Here is a 17,498-nt window from a genome sequence, read left to right as displayed (position 1 = left end):
TTCCAGCAGGACGTCCGTGAAGATACATGCCTCAGCTGAGCGCGGGACATGTGTGGAGCTGCTGGGAGCGGAGCGGGACTCAGGGACAAGGAGGAGGGGATGGAGCCGTGGAGGAGAAACAGATGATCAGCCGAGAGCTGGAGGAGAGAGCTGGGCGAGAGTGGACACGGATGAGGTGCGTGTCTGGAGTGCTGACAGTAGGTCAACCCTTGTGAAAAATAGCGTACTCAATTGTGTTGAATGTGCACTTGTGGGGAACTTGCGGATAATATAAAAATACAGAATTCAAAGAGTACAAGGGAGCAGGACACTTTTAAGATGAGCATTTTGTAAAAAAGGTTTCACTCAAAAGTACATGGTTTTAATATTTTGTTGTGCTTTACACTTGTTTTCATGCACTAACGTACTTAAGTGTTGCTAAAGTTTTTGATAAGATGTATTTTAAATGATGTAACTTCAGCACTGCAAATGTGTATTTATGAATAGTTCTAAATGTGTGACACAAGTTTCAATGACATTAATTACATTTTAGTGTAGCATAAAGTCTGTTCAGTACATTCTGCAGTCAACTTTATATTTCAAAGACAATAGAGGTATGAAATTATATATGAGCTCAGCTAGGAGCATTCTCAGAACTTCTCAGCTTGGAACATTCTCAGAACTGGCTAGCACAAGGATCTAACAAGGTTCTTACAAAGTTATAAACAACCATTCTTCCAATAACATTAACAGTTACGGTTTCAGGTTTTGTAAATAATCTTCTCATATTGTTATGAAATGTTTCTTCTGAAATGTTTACTTTGGTACATCCATCTCATGTACTTTACTATTTTAAGACTTGTTTCAGAGAACATCAAAATGTTCTCATAATGCCAAATGATGAAGTTAAATGTTTTCTTAATTGTATCATAACCAAGATTAGCCAAACGTATTAATATAATCTGTATCTTTTATTGTCAGACTGCATTGGAGAAACTGGCCGAGATGGAGTCCGTGCCTGGCTCTGATGTTCTTGGTTCTTCTGGAGGAGTCTCCTCTTCACCCCTCTGTGGGTCTGACTGAAGCCTCGGGTCGACTGCTCCTCGCTGGGCTGCTGTGTGCTGCCATGTGTCTCTGCTCTTCAGCTTTCCACTTCCTGCTCCGTTATAAACAGAAAGTCGAGAAGGTCTGTCTGATATTGTATTCCTTTTTGCTTGTATGTAAATGAATTTAAAATGCGCTTTCAAATATGTTTCAGAACAGTACCGGTTTTAGTTTGGCATCCTCTGCCAGTTTGTCGGTGTCAACTAATACGATTATGTCACATAGGCAAATGTTAATGTATTGTCGTGTGTGATTTTCTCAGCATCTCCCATTAAACGGTGAAGTGATAGTGAGACAAACTGCTGAAAACCAGCAAGCCAGGTGAGAGAGACCAAATCCTGTAAATATACCAAATACAGAAAGTCTCTTGTTCACATAATTGCACATTTAATAAGACTCCTGGTGTTTTGAAAATGTGACTACTTTCTTTGTTTTAGGGGTCAAATTGAACCCTTTTGATTCTTTACAGATTTTGTGTTGAGTTTTCTCAACGTGAGTGTAAATAAAGCCTGTGGTAACTCACACCTCGAACTATCTTATCTTAAAAACCGTCTTATCGGTTAAGATCTCGAAGGAACCAGCAGGGAGCTTAACTGGTTCTTTTTTCTTATATTTCTCGAAGTATAAATCCCCAGCCGGACGCAGGTCGTCTTGAATCCCAGGTCAGTGCTCTAGCGGATGGTTTAGTGGTGTCCCTGCTCCACGAGCCCCTGCCGGACCCCAGCGAGACACACATACAAGACCTCCTCTCCAGACTCGAGGTGCGTCTTTAATGGATGGGTGGTGCATCAACACCATTTGTCGGAATGAACGCTGTCATTACATACTTTGTCATTTCTCATATATTTGTCACGTATTGTCATTTTCGTTTCAAATTATGTTGCTGTTGGAAACAGAATGCTCTCGCTGATCCTGCCGAACAAGAATTTGTGATGTTTATAAATACCAATAATTTTTGTCTTTTTGCATTCAGGCGGTGTCTCGGACTCTCCACAGAAAGAGTTACGAGGAACAAACTGAGGAAAAGGAGAAATGTGCACTTCAAGACAGATTCAACCACATACGCTCTTACCTGAGGGACAGGTGAGATGAATTAGATGAACACACGACGAATATTTACCCATTGTCACAAACTGTTCAGGCTTCTATGAGCGTGGTTGATTCTAGGTTCCAACTCCACCTAAGTTGTCTCACACCCAGTCTTGTGTCGTGTATGGTTTCACACAACAAGCTGTCATGCGAAGAGACGTCTCTCACGCTCTGCCTCTCAATATCCAGTATCATTTAGTTTTTTACAGCAAATAACTGTGCCCTCGTATTGTCAATGAGATACAAGGTTTAGAATTACCTACTCATTTAATTGTAAAGTCACTGAAACTGTCGCATACAAAAAATGTATATTGATCAGAAATCGTACGCAAATCAAAATTTTTGATTTCTTTAGTTGGCACTATTTAGATGTCAGTTTTGTTAATTCCCTAAAAAGACATCATGTGGTGCATCCTGACATGCTTTTAGGCGGCACTGAAAGAGTTCTCTTGCATGCCAGATATTCAATTATCCAGATGACAAGAAAACGTAAGTCCCCCAACTAATCAGAAAGCTGAATTAACTAGTTTGACTGTTTCAGCTCAAAAAATGCATGTTGAAACAACTGCATCACAGATTCTAACAAAAATGTGAGGGCAGCGAGGTAACAAAGATTTTTAAGTTGGCTCAACTAAATGTTTTTTAAAAGTGTACACAGTTTCTAATTCTCACCAAACAAATTTAATGGCGAAACTGTTATTTTTATGTTTTTAGGATTATGCCTCTAGCGTACATAAATCTGACAAGTTACAAAAGGTGATGTACAGAATTACTAAATAGAAAAGATACTGTTACAGTTAAGTATATTAACTAACATAAACTAACATAAAAGTTGGAGACAGAGGTTAACAGGGCAGTTAATAAAATACGGGCCGGGCTAGGGTCTGAGCACAGTATATTTAATATGCTCAGTATTAATCTAGTCAGATTTCACTCAGCGCTTTTCCTTGTCGGCTCTCTGCTCTGATATTCAGTCTCAGTGGACTCTTTTTAAGATTGTGCCGTGTAGTTTATAATGCTGATGTTCTGTGTCTCAGGGTGAGCGGTCTGCGCTCTCTGCTGCAGGTTCAGCGTGAGTGTGAAGCGAGTGTGTGTGCTCTTCAGAGCGGGTTACAGAAGCGCTGGGCTCTGCTGGAGGAGTTACACACTCGGGTGACTCTGAGGCCTGACGGCACACAGGGAACGCACGACCCTCACGCCGTCCTCGCAGACGCCGAGGTGATGCACCGTTGCCATACAAAATCGTATTTGGCGGCGAACGTTTACTGACGCTTGCGTATGCGTTTTTGTTTCAGAGCCTGTTCTGTGAGCTCGGCCAGTTCAAAAGTAAAGTCCAGCAGTGCCGGGCGCAGCTGGAAACCAATATAAACCTTTTGAAGGTCAGTACACACAAAGCTGTGGATTATGTAGTCATTTCTGAACCAGTTTGGCAAGTTGCAGAAATCAAGAGATTTTTTTCTGGCTGATCTTCCTCAGGGACTTCGTAGCAGTCATCAGTTTCTGAACGAAAGTTTCAGTGCCACCATCACCTCTACATGGACCAAAGAGTTATTACAGTCCAGCAATGATCTGGTATGAAGACATTTACAGAAAACAACAGCCTTAGCCAGTTAGATAGTCAAGTCAAATGGATTTGTATAGTGCTTTTTACAATACATATTGTTTATTATTATAATTTTATTATATTCTTATTATTATTACAGTCACATTTAGCAGATTATGGATTATTACGCCGAATGAGAGTATAGTTCCTATTTTCTGTCAGTCTTAGTATACAATGGAACTGCAGAAGATTTAAGTTTTCAAAACCAATTTTTTAGCGTGATGCTAACGGTCTAATCACACTCAGTGATCTATGCTAAGCTACAGCTAGAAGTGCTACCATCAGACTCGAAATTGGCTGAATGGATTCAAAAATGGTAAAACTTAACCGTTTAACTGTAGAAAAATTATTAAAAACCATTATGCTAAAAACAAAACAACAGCTGTTCTTCTCTTAGGACATTTTTTTTTGTATTGGAACAAAAAAACAGAAAAGAAAAGAAAAAATTCGAATTTGCTACAGGACAAAACCCCCAAAAAATGCACTGGGACAAAATTATTGGCACCCTTAATATTTGGTAACACTCCCATTGGAAAAAAAAAAAAAAAGTGAAAACAGTGATTTCTTACACCTCTCTACTGGAATTTTAGACCGTTCTTCTTTAGCAAATTGCTCCAGGTCATTCAGATTTGAAGGATGCCTTCTCCCAACTGCTGTTTTGAGATCTCTCCACAGGTGTTTGATCTCGTGTGACCTCCACTTTTAATTCCGCACCGGCTGCAAGCGTCTAGTCTCACCAGCCGGTGGCAGGCTAGTATAGTTGAACTCAAACAAGCCTGTTGAGCCCACTTTTCTCCATTTTAACTGCTTTAACTGATTACTATATTGCCCACACCTGTTACTTGCCACAGCTGTGTCTACATACAAATTACAGGAGCATCACATGCTTGAGAAGCAATTATTTCTTACATTTTTGACAAGGTGGCAATAATTTTGCGCATCCCGTTTTTTAGTTCTGTGCGAAATTTGATCAAGTTTGACTCTTCTTCTCTGTTAAGTTTGTGTTGTTGCAGTGCACAAAAACAATAAGAAACATTTGCAATTTGAATAATTTTATGAATGCATTTTCTGAAATTGGTCGCCACTATTATACGCAAATTGCTATATATTCTATTTACAGCTTGCAGGATTTGCTATTCTATACTTATATCTGCACCTCAGTATTGTAGTACATTATGCAACAATAACATAACCTACTGAGTGTAAATTTTATTTAAAATGATTAAAAATGGATGTCTCCTTACTGGTACAATATATCCCTACTCGATAAGTGAAATTTTTAGATTATTTCCTTCGACACTGTTGAAATTCTAAAGCGATATCTGATTTGAAAAAAATCATTTCCTTTTATCCTGGTGACAGTTTTCTGAGATCCATGAGGATTTCACGTCTTTGGAACAGCAGACGTCAAATTTTGTGATCCACTTGAGAGGCCTGAAGGCTTTTGAGGAGGAAAAGACCAGATTATCTGTGAATCAGTCACGAGCGTCTCTTCCCGCTGTCCCTGTGTACGTCGCTGCTGCTGAAGAAGCACAATCACAATCTGACCCAGAAAGTGATCCGGAGTCGGCAGGAGCCTCACAGAAGACCCACTCCAGAACGTCCCCCTTCCACAAGCTCTGTGGGACGAGGAGGAGGAAGTCGTCACCGTAGCTGGATGCTTTTTAAGCCCAATATGTTATGTGACAGCCTGCTGAGCAGGTGTAATGACAGTTTTTGCACTTTATTTACAGTTTTCATATGTATTATGATAAAAAATGGTCGTTATATAGTTTCTGTACTTTGAGTCTGACTTGTAATTTTCAAAATGTGAAATTTGTAAATAAGGTCTCATATGCATCATAAATAAAATAATAATAATAATAATAACAATCAGCAATATTGTGAAATATTACTATTTATTATATATTTTTTATTTAATTAATTTGCTGGCAATTTCAGCATCATTACGTCAGTCTTTAGTGTCACATGATCCTTAAGAAAGAATTCAGATTTTGTGTTCAAGAAACATTATCAACCATCAATCATCACCACCACCAGCATCAATAATAATAATAATAATAATAATTAAGTAAAACCAACGTTTTTAAAGGAACAGTTTAAAATCTTTATATATGTCATGCCTCGTTTGAACACTAGAGGGCACGATCCAATAAAAAATAAACAGCCAACTCCTTCAGCAGGAGCCCAGCATCAAACTTAGCTCACCACTAAAGTAACGAGTTAGAGGACCGGATCATAATATCATAAAAACATTTTAACGAACATCACGTTGGTTTTAAATTAGCATAGTTTATGCTGACAAAAACAATTCAGTAGCTGTAAAAGTGCAATCTTTGTCATCTGTACAACTGAAAAGGACAATAAGGAGGTTGTTGGAAATATAAGTTAAATAAGCATTTACACCTTTAGTAGGCCTTTTCTGGTTTCAACGTGGGCTGTGTGGTTTTGAAAAAGTCATAATACAATATCTCGTTCCCATATGTAGGGTGGACCGAAAGCCATTCTCCACGGTCTGTTCTCCATATATCTATATTTCAGCCAGATACAGATTTTACAGTTTTTTTTTAACTCTCTCCGCTGTCACTCATAGCGGTGAGGCCAAGCTTTTCCACCAAATCAACTTTATAGTGGGAAAAATCTGCTGGGTTGCTGTAAAGTCTGTTTGAAAAGGAGACGAGTGTTCTTATGAGAGCAAAGGTGCTCCTTCATTCTCTACTGGCCTTTGTGGATTTAGTAGGAATTTTCATTTGATTTAACTCTGTATGATGTACTGTACACTAACAGGACCTGAGGATCCGTATGTTTTTAAAATTTCATTTTGGAGCCTACTTGTCTCTTATAAACGCTGAATAAAATTATTATTATTAGATACAAGCGGTGCCTGCCCGAATGAAAAGCTTTTGGTTTTTATTTTATAAATATTAATATTATACTAAAGCAGGCTGTTTGTTTTTAACATGTTACTATGTGGTTGTCAACGTGTTTCGGCTGTTTGTTCGTTTTTTGCTTGTTGTCCCTGGATACGGTGCGGCTTGAGTCGATCATATGGGATTTTGATTTTTATTATTTGTTCCAGCTGGCAGCAACTGTTCACTTTTTTTGGTCATTCCTTTTTTTTGGGTCACAGTTTCCACAAAAATACAAACACAAAGCTGTTTTTAATATTGATGGTAAACCGTTTACTGCTTTCTTGAGCAGGGATTGATTTGTAAAACAGGAGATACTGAGTTTTTGGTTGAGCATTAAAATAGAAAACAGCTATTTTTAAATTCTAATAATATTTCACAATATTACAGTGTTTGTACTGTTTTTTTGAGCAAATGAAACTGTAAAAACACTCCATCCCAATTTTTTTAGGCTAAAGTTAACACTTAGTTTTAGGGGTTTGTTCAAATCATTAACCTTTTAGTATTGGGTAAAGTAATAGTATCGACTGCAGTAGCGCGCAGCTAAAAATATCAATCTGTCATCAGAATCGGTTCACTTGTGTAAATACAGATCAACGATAAGTACGGCCTTTGCTACAAACGCACTTTTTAATACTTGACTGTTCATCAGTTACTCCTTTTCACGGTTCAAGGACTTGGTTAGATAGTCTGTTTTGAGATGTAAAACATGAATTCGGCACGATTTTTCCAGGCTAAAGCCACTATACTAGATTTTATAGTTATAAAAAAGGGTCTTGAAAGGTCATCGCCAGAAACCTGTTATTACTAAACAGCGATCTGCCCTCTGGATTCACTCTGAACTGGCGAACGCTTCTGATCCGACTTCAGTCGGTTCCGCAGTCGTTACGTTTTTTTACAGGACAGTACCGTATAGCAACCGCCAATCCGTACGTCTGTTCAGAAGTCAATGATGGATGGTAACGCGCCGATCAACTGCTGATCTCATTACGTGACAGTCCAGCCTGTGTGAGAAGTTGACAGAACATAAACCATGTTGCTTTTATGGGACTGGATCTCGAACAGAGGATGAGATCAAGTATATTTATGCCCTGGATGCTGAGATACGCAGAACCGGTCCAGCTGACAGTGTGTCTTAAGAATGTCGAACAGAAGGCCAGAAAAACAGCCTGTAACATCTCAACCTCAAAACCACAGCTTAACCGGTGACAAATATGTCCAAATTGTGTGTGAACCGGCTCTGTGTGTGTGTGTGTGTGTGTGTGGGGTGGGTGTAATTGCATGTGTTTCAGTGGCTGCATTGGCTCGTTGCCTAATTCATCTTGTTTTGTGGCCTCTGCACCTGTTGGTCTTTCTGTGGCTGCGGCTCTAATTGAAAAGGGTGGGCCGTACCCGGGGGACCGCTAGGAGGAATGGAATGTGCGCTTAAGCGCTCCGGGATAGGAGTTGTCACAACACTTTACATGCACACACACACACACGGCGAAGAAAGGAAGCAGGAGAGGGGGAGTGCACGAGAAGTGCGAAGACAGAGATCATTTGTGCGAAGCCACGGCTGAACAAAGCGTTTCGTCCCTCCACGCCGCGCGACCTTTCACTCGTTCATTATTAAACCGGAGAAACAATGCAAATAAAAACGGCTTCATTCATTCTGCTCAGATGCCAGATGTGAATACAGTCTAATTTGACACAGCGGGACTGTTAGAAAGCCAATGAGGCAGACTGCACTGGAATCTCTGCCATGCACCAGGCTGGAAGAAGAGGATTCCCCTGATAATGTCAGGCCTGCTTGCCATAGCTGACGGGTGAGATCAGGCCTTTTTGAAAGATGTCTGCGATCAAACGTGCTGGCAGACGCTTACTGTAGCTGAGAAGATGCAGCTTGTGTGCATACGTTGGTTTGTCTATCGATTTATTCTGAAACGTAGTCTATTTAAAGGACAGTTCACCAAAAAACGAAAATTCTGTCTATAATTACTCAACCTCATGTCGTTCATCTTCAGAACATTAAGATTAAATGAAGATATTAGACGGCAATGGAAAGCAGTGCAATGATCATGTTCAAGGACAGGAAAGGTAGTAAGGACATCTTTAAGATTATGTGACATTAGTGTCTAATAAAAATGTCTAATAAAAATACGAACCTCACGCTTTTTGCAACATCATTTTCACGTGCCTGACTGCATGTTTTGCCACAGCTTCAAATGGAAAGTAGCTAGGAAATACGGCCTACTTCAAATCCAACCCTAAACCTACCTTATAGTGTTAACAAATGCAAAACTGATGACATCAAAAGACACCTGTTGATGCAGCTGTGCCATTTCAACCACCTATTACACAGATTTGAACTGTTTTATCGAACTGTAGAACCTCTCAAGTACATCTCTGTATTCTGCGAGCAACCGAACAAACCTACCGTCTATAAAACCTCACACATAAGAAGATGGATATGAGTGATAATAATATTCAAAAGCACCACTTTTCAAATCTCCCAGCATTTGAAATAGTTTTGAAGTCACGCGATATTCTTCAAGTAATCGTGCGAAAATTATGTTTTAATCAAATCCGCGTGAAAAGGTCTGTCTGAGATTTACTGCCTCTAGTATTCATTTCTTTTGGAAACTGCAGTGATATGCACTTATTGGTACGTATTTTGTGTCTCGCTTAAATCAATAATTTTGTTCAAATATTGTCAAAGTCATGTGGTGCAACCACTGTTCAGGAAATTGTAATAAAAAAGACTCATATACATTATATTGGGAACACTTTATTATTAGGGTCTCTTAACTGTTTACATATTAACATTTATATTAGTAGAAAATTTGCAATTTATTAGTAGTAATTAAACACAAAACGAATGCCTTATTCTACATCCCTAATCCTACCCAATACCTAAAATTAACAACTTCTTTACTAATTATTAATAAACAGCAAATTAGTAATTTATTGCAGGAAAAGTCCTAGTTAATAGTTAATGAGTGTTCGCTATATATAACAAAGTTGTTTTAGATTCAGAAATAGTTTTTATTACCTCTTGTTAGCTTTTTAACTGCACTTTTTATGATAGTAGGAGAATGCATCTAATCTGCATTACTTTTATACTACACACATTCATACTATGTATTGAACATGCTTTTTAACACAAAATAATTACTTATTTTAGATAACTACCTACTCAGGCAGTGTTTAATTTTGTGCAAGGTCAATTAGTAATAACCAATAATAACCAATATGATAACCTAATAGGGCAAGGTCAGTGTGGATTTCATTATTACTTTTTGCTTGATGGACAACACATGATATTATAGAGTCATTAAATGTGTTTATTTTCTAACTAAATTAAACCAACGTGAACAGAATGAATACAATTTTTTCAGATTTTACTTGGACACTCTCATACGTTTAAGACTCTCATAACGGTTTCACCATTTTTAAATTATAACATAATGGTGCTTGTTAAACTTGGTGCTTGTTGGTGCTCTATAGACCACTGATATATTTGGTTGCCGGGGTGTTCCGGATGGTTGCTAGGATGTTTTGTGTGGTTAAAAGTGCCCAACGGGTCAGTTTAATAACATTTTTGGTATAATATTTTTGTCTAAGCAAACAACACTAAAATGCCTTTCTTAATTCTGATCTGTAACTCAATTTTGAGCCAATATAACATCATTTCCTTCCTAAGGCCTTGGTCTTTGATGGCACTTTGAGATATGGACCGATCTGATGGAGCGTCTGCTGCTTAGATAAACGAGAAACTCTGAGGAAATGTAAAATCATTCATTTTTATGATTGAGTGCTCTGTGAGATCTACTCAAGGACGAGATCTCCATGAATAGTTTTCCAAATGTTCGGTGTGCCGTATGCCCATATGCTCATAGCCACAAGCAGCCTAATTAATGAAAAGTGAAGCGGCTGGCTCTTCGATCGTCCCCTGGTGGTTTTTAAAATACTATGAATTTTTAAAATACTATGATTTCGGATATACTACTTTCCTCACATAGTGTTTTTACCATACTATATAGTAGGGAAGTGTGCACAGGGTGTAAAAAATTAAAACGTACGTTTTATGCAGCCAGTTTCAGGAGATGTAAATTTTTTCAGACTACCCTCTGAACCTTTTCATCCAAAAGCACCTAGAAACAAATTTACTATTTAAGCTATTTAAATCACATGAAAATACACATCACGTAAATTACTTGTGCTGCTATTTGCAATTGTTTAATTTAACAATAATAATTAAATAACTACTCATTACACGTTGCTTTTACCTGTATTAGTTGGTCAGTTTGCTAAGTGACTAAATACAGTTTTTTTTCAAATTGGAAAAATTATTAAATTATTCTTTTATTGTACATTACCTGTATTTTAGATGTTGTGGCCTTATAAATACATTGTGTGTGTGCAAACTTCCTCGAGTACATTTTTGTAGGGCAGTATAAATGTGGTTCCAATCATTACAAAATGATTCACTCATATTACTCAAGTTACTTCCTGTTTTTGTTAATAAGTTCTTGCTGAACTTAAAAGCCGCAGACAAAAACAATGTCCATCATGACCTATGAACGTATGTCTTACATCAATTATTTAGTCCCTGTTACGACATTCAGATGGACCCCTGGATTCCTGCCGTGCAACTTGGATTATGAGATGTTAACAAGGACTACAGAGTCCTCGTTAAAGGATTAGTTCAACATTGTCATTCCAAACCTATGACTTTCTTCTGTGGAACACGAAAAAAATACATACTGAAAACTTTTTTCCATACTTAAATGAGCTGGAATCGTCCAGGACTGAAATTCTCCATTTGATAATAAATCGTGTTTATATCGATTATCTCTCTTTCCATGGCTTTGTCTTTAGGCCACTTCCACCAGCTAATCCCGGAGGAGGGTCTGCCATTTTTCTGTCTTCTTCTTTCTCTCCACCCTCTTCATTCGACGCGCAAGGCGGACCGCTCGCTTAAAGGCTAAACAAACAGCCTGGTCTCAAGACAAAGGCCTCGTCGCTCGTACGCATGTGACAGAAAACCTCTTCTCACACCGTTCCCTCAGAGAAGAGAGAACGAGAGAGAGAGATGGAGGGGTGGGAGGAGGCCGGTGATGTCTATTCATAGATTGTCACTAGTGCACAAAAGTGACTACATGACACTCAGGCTAAATCAGGAGTTAATGGACTCTTTTCTCAGGCTTTTATATCGCGATGGGGTGTATGAGGTTGAATGTCTCAAAACTGGTCAAGAACATGCAGATTTCATACAAAGATTCATATTTCATTAAATATGTACATATTTACAAACATTTAAGGTATAATCACACACACATACATATGCATACATGTATAAAGAGTACTGAAAGAGTGTAGTTTTTTTCTCAAAAATGTTATATCAGTTTTTTTTACTACATGACTATCATGGACACAATAATTCACGATAACGATATGTCCACCTTTTTCTTGCCATAAAAATGGGTGCGGACATTTGTAAGTCCTATTGGCCTGAAATCATGCAAATTAACTTTTATTTTTGGACCAATAAATCACACCATTGCATATGAACAGTTACGCCAAACAGAAAAGACTTAAAAAGTGAGTGTTTTCTCCATATGTTTTAAATCTATAGCTTCCTTCTGTGAACTAATTCGCATAGTCAGTCAGAAATGATATTATTTTAGTACAGTGATAAAAGCATCGTCAATTAGCATTACCTTATAAATAAATATCCTTATAAATATCCTTCTTAAAACACCAGAGATGGTTCGGAGAACACAGATGAACCATATAATGTTGCACACATGTATTAATTGTCTTCATGTTTAATTAGATATTTATTTTTCAGCATTTTACTTATCAGGGATTTCCTTAGTTCAATCACTTTTATGAGTCTTGAAATATCATCCGCACCAACAGATTTGTCTAAACCCTAAACAAGGGATTAGTTGTACTCTACGATTTAGCAAAAGTCATATGAATTTGTATGAGTGAGTACGAATTAGCCACTTCATAAAAATATGTATGAATTGGCGTGAGATCAGTCTGTCAATAACAATATATTCCAACACCGCCAATTGAAACAATAATGATATTTTATTGTTCAACTATCATGATTATCGTCAACATCAGTATATTGCAACACCAATAATTGATAGTAAATTTCACAAATAATTAAAAGAAAACTGAAAATAAGCATGCTTATTAAACGCTAAATAAATAAAGTTTGTGTTTTCTTTTCCTCTTGATTTCCAAACATTTTTATAAGAAGTATTCAAGGGCCAGAGTGATGAATTCTATGTCTTTCTCGCGTCGCTGTTTGAAACATACAGGGTGTAAACAAACACGTTAGCATGTACAGGCCACAAAAAAAAAATAAAAAAACAATAAAGAGATAGATGTTTAGTGCAACAGATACAGAGAGAGGTCCCAACCTTCCCCGCAGGAGACCCGTTGTCCTCTGCATCGCAGTCACTGTAGCCCATCAGCTATTTGAGACCTTTGACAATCCATCAGATCTCCTAACCAGCAGATCGCGGGGTATTAGCATGAGAAGACGTGAAACACAGCAAGGTGGACCTCCAGGGGACTGACTGCAATTTCTGTGGCTTTTGTTTTCTGTTCTCGGGACCAGTCCCCCTTCGGCTCCGATCCCTCCATGCCGGGGACGGATGGCATCGGTGTCAAGTCAGTTCTTTCAGATCGCCGCTGCCCCCTGCTTGCCGTGCAGCGGGGAAAGAGGGCCAGCCGGCGAGAGAGACATTAGGAGCCCTAGGTACCGACCTCATTAGCAGATAAAAGCAACCTTTCCCCATAACCCTTGACCTCAGGGGTTGCCATGGAGTCTGCCAGTCCTGGCTGGACTGGAGCATGCTGGGATGGGTCCCAGCAGGAACTTAGGGCCGCTACGAAAATGATTGTTACCGCAAAACACGTGTGCGTGCACAAAAATTGGTATTCATAAGGCTGTCTCCCCGTGGCAGTAACGAGCGGGTAATGGATGTGTTGCGTTTCTGTTTAGTGAACTGTTCAGAATGTCAAAGTTTTTTGTTGTTTCGGATGAGGCTGGAAGAAATCATACGGTGAACTTATCGTTCATCAGAGTTTTATGGATATCTGATGCATTCGAAATTCACTCTTGAGCTAGGTCAACGTAAAATTGCATTATTATTTATCATTAAATGTCATAGGCATGAATTTTCATTTGATTGAATATAGATATTATCAAGATTAGGTGCACCTGGTCGGCTGACGTCACTGAGGAGATGATAAATAGCTATATAAAAAAGTACTATATCCCTAAAAGTGGAATCAGATAGTAAAGTAATATAGCTTTGTTATGCATGATATGGTATGAAATTATAGAAACATACTGTAATAATATATGCAAATGTGAGCAACATTTACAGTGTTCTTACACGTGAGCTACACGCAAAGTTTTTTAATTTTTTGCAGTTTTGTCTTTCTGTGTTTAAAGATTGCACATTTGTAATGATAATGTTGCCATTTGATTTATTGTGTTTTAGTATGTTAGTCAAAATTAAATGTAATTTAAGGTAAAACATTTAATTTGCTACATATTATTGAATATTTACAATGTATTAATAAAAAAGACTAATAAAAAGTTTTTAAAAATGTACTTTAGTGTACTCTTAAATGAATTTAAATAGCTTTTTATTTCATTATTATTGTACTGTGTGCAGTTTTTTCAAAATAAACTTTTAAGGCATGAACTTGAAGTACACTACAAGTGCGCATTCAATGAATTTAAGCACACTTCTTTGTTACGCACACATGCATTTAAGCCATTAGCAAACCTTAAATATATAATGCCGTGGTACTATGGTACCATATCAGACAGCATTTTGATATTTTGCCAACAATATTGCTAACAATGTAACAGAAACATGCAAGTACCATAGCATGCACACACACATACACACATACTTAAGCCATGAGTTTGTGAACTTTGTTTACACATCCCTTGGTATTTTCGAGTATATAGTGCCGAGGGAGTGTGCGTGTGTTAAAGATGGCATGTGTGTGTATTTGTGTATAATGTGTGTGTGTGCGAGGGGTATATCTCGGTCACGCTGCCTGACTTTTATATGCTGTGGCTAACCTCACTCCCCACAGCTGACTGAATATTAAATAAACAGATCCAAGTGGCTGAATTCAGTCGGGTAAGTACTCAAGCAGGCAGGAGGAGTCACACACACACACACACACACACACACACACACACAAGGCCCCAGGGCCCCTCGGCAGCCTGTCTTATTTTTGGCAGCTGCACTTGAGGGCCTGGGGGGAGGTTTGGCAAAGGGGGCGGTATGTCGAACTTTCAGACAAAGAGAGAGAGAGAGAGAAACTTGTGGAAAAAAGAACGAGGGAGAAGTGAAAGTAAGAGAGAGGGATGACAGCTGAGAGGGAGGGTGGAATAGAAATCCTTGTGTTTATTGCTCTGGAATGAAAATCAGGAACAGCAGTGGACAGAAAAAGCCGGGATTGTTGAATGTAGCCACACTGCTAATTTTTCTTGTGGTTAGCAGTGAGTGGCTGGGGGCCGGCTGCTGTCAGTCAGTCACTTGGAGCGGCCAGTTAGGGTGTCGGGCCGTCTTTGTGTGAGTCTACATTAATCCCCTGTAGAGCCGTCCCCGGGCCCCGCCTCTCATCACTGCGCCATACAGATGCATAGAGACGTGGGGTCAAAGGTCACTCCGCTCCATCCTGTGAGGGTAGAGCACAACACTAAAAAGTCACTCCGCTCTCGTCCCAGCATCGCTGCAGCCAGACTTCTGACTTGGGGCATAACGTCTGGTGCTCACTGTAGATTATTCCGGCCAAGAGCCGCCTACTTATTTTCAGGACAGGAAGTGTCTGTCTGATTGACTTATTTAAAGCATCCGACCGCGGTTAGCTTTTTATGAGATGTTTAGAAGCGAGCAAATCAGAAAGAAATAACAGTCCAGCGTGCAACAAAGTCGTAGCTCATTTAAATAACTGCACAGCAGTCTCCACCACTGCGCAAACAACACCAAAGAAATTAGTGGAAAATGTGTGCTGACTTTGTGGTCTGAAAGTCCATCCAAAAGTAATAAGGACTGATTATTTTTTACACAAAGTGGATTCATTTTTACATTCACATTTTTTTGAAGAAAACAATGTTGGAAACACTGGAAAACAGTCTGGATTGTATGTACCTAAGGATAGATAGATAGATAGACAGACAGATAGATAGATAGATAGATAGATAGATAGATAGATAGATAGATAGATAGATAGATAGATAGATAGATAGATAGATAGATAGATAAAATACTAACTCACAAAATATTTTTTAAAACCATTTTTTTTATTTTAAATTCTGTAATGAATAAAGAAAAATTCAAAGTCATTAACACTGCAAACTGACAAATATTGATAAAGACAGAAGAGTGAGAAAAAACTGAGAGAACAGAAATGGAAGTGGAACATTTGAAGACGTGTGTGAACATACAAATTTTCTTTTCTTTTTTCAAAGCCTTGCTTGTCATTTTCTGTTTCCTGTATCTTCAATCACTATATTTATCGTTAAAATGGCATGGGTGCGTGCACGCATGCAGGAATTAATTGATACATGAATAATATTCTTTTAAAGAAAACACAAAAAAACAATAGTTATCAAAAACTAAAATGCAACTTTGTTTCCAAGTGGGCAGATAAAAACCTGTGCACCCTGACTCCTTTATAATACAAAAAGACAGCTATTCTGATTGGAACTGATGATTCCAGGCAGCTCTTGTTATTTTAAAGGGGAAATCTGCTATGTATGGTCTGTGAACTGTCTGTCTCTAGGCCATCTAAGACTGGAACATGTCACTATTCTTGCCTGGGACTCTCGTTTTTTGAAGTGTGTCAGCACCAGGTAAACTCATCTGAAATGATGATTTACTGTGCTTCTGAGTGAACATTTACAGACGGTGAAGTCTGATCTGACCTCCTTCTCCCACCTCTCTGTGCATCACTTTTAATGCTCCCTCCATCCCTCTTCCTGTCTCCCCTCCTGCCAAATGAGCGCAGCACGTTAGTCAACATGAAATGGAAATTGACCCCGTTTTCTGATTTAAACCGAAGCAGAAATGTTTTTGGCTCTTTCCCGCAGCTGGCATACGCAAATGTCCCGTCTTTGCCTCCTGTTGTGTTTCATTCTCAGCGCTGACATTTCAGTACCGTACGGACAAACTCATCCACCCTCTCCACTCCTACATCCGCCCACTCGGACTCCATCGCATAATCCGTCGGTCCCAGCGGTCCTTCACTGGTGTGTAAACATGTTTGTGTGTGTGTTGCTCTCGCTAATTAACTTCATTGGTCAGCCAAAGATTTTTATTGCGGGGGATGCAAAAGTTTCCTGCCCTTTGGATGAGGCTGTTTGTGTGTGAAGGAGTGAAGCGAATCAATAAGCGTGCTTGTGTTTTTGTGATTAATCACTTGCCCTTTAGTTTTCCCTCCCTAAGCCTTCTCTCTCTGCCTTTCTTTCTCCATCTCTCTCGGACCTCCCACAGAAGGTTGAATTAAACTAATAGTTCTCTCAAAGAATTAGAATTTTCTCATTCTTCCAATTTTTTTTCCAAAGAAGCACAGCAGGACTACAACTGAAGTTTGACGTGACCATAGGTCCAAAAAGGACACAAAGTATCATAAAGGTTTCTATTCAAAGTATAATAAAGTCATAAAATACATGATGGAACAGAATAAACGTTTCGGATATTCATTCTGTTTATTATAAGCTCACGCTCGTCTGCCGCTTTAAATTCTCCAGCTCGTGACAGCAGGATGGATTCTGATTG

At 38.7% G+C, this 17,498-nt stretch overlaps 1 protein-coding gene across 1 annotated transcript; it reads left to right on the top strand.

The window, feature by feature from the left end:
• Positions 1–5,646, top strand: si:ch211-151h10.2 (uncharacterized protein LOC567699 homolog). Its single transcript, XM_043264196.1, has 9 exons — positions 1–175; positions 961–1,165; positions 1,346–1,404; positions 1,706–1,844; positions 2,057–2,166; positions 3,210–3,390; positions 3,468–3,551; positions 3,649–3,744; positions 5,138–5,646. The coding sequence occupies exons 1-9, from the start codon at positions 27–29 to the stop codon at positions 5,426–5,428; spliced, it is 1,314 nt and encodes a 437-aa protein (XP_043120131.1). The 5' UTR covers positions 1–26; the 3' UTR covers positions 5,429–5,646.
• Positions 5,647–17,498: the final 11,852 nt, after the last annotated feature.

The sequence above is a fragment of the Puntigrus tetrazona genome, chromosome 18 (genome assembly GCF_018831695.1).
Source record: "Puntigrus tetrazona isolate hp1 chromosome 18, ASM1883169v1, whole genome shotgun sequence".
NCBI classification, from domain to species: Eukaryota; Metazoa; Chordata; class Actinopteri; order Cypriniformes; family Cyprinidae; genus Puntigrus; species Puntigrus tetrazona.
The sequence above is the reverse complement of the archived record's forward strand: the minus strand, read 5'-3'. Positions and strand labels throughout refer to the sequence as shown.

Bases quoted from the DNA above. Each gene is read 5' to 3' on its own strand.
- si:ch211-151h10.2 (XM_043264196.1), top strand. From the start codon at position 27: ATGCCTCAGCTGAGCGCGGGACATGTGTGGAGCTGCTGGGAGCGGAGC. The intron at 176-960 runs GTGCGTGTCTGG...TTTTATTGTCAG, and splicing joins CGAGAGTGGACACGGATGAG to ACTGCATTGGAGAAACTGGC. The intron at 1,166-1,345 runs GTCTGTCTGATA...TGATTTTCTCAG, and splicing joins ATAAACAGAAAGTCGAGAAG to CATCTCCCATTAAACGGTGA.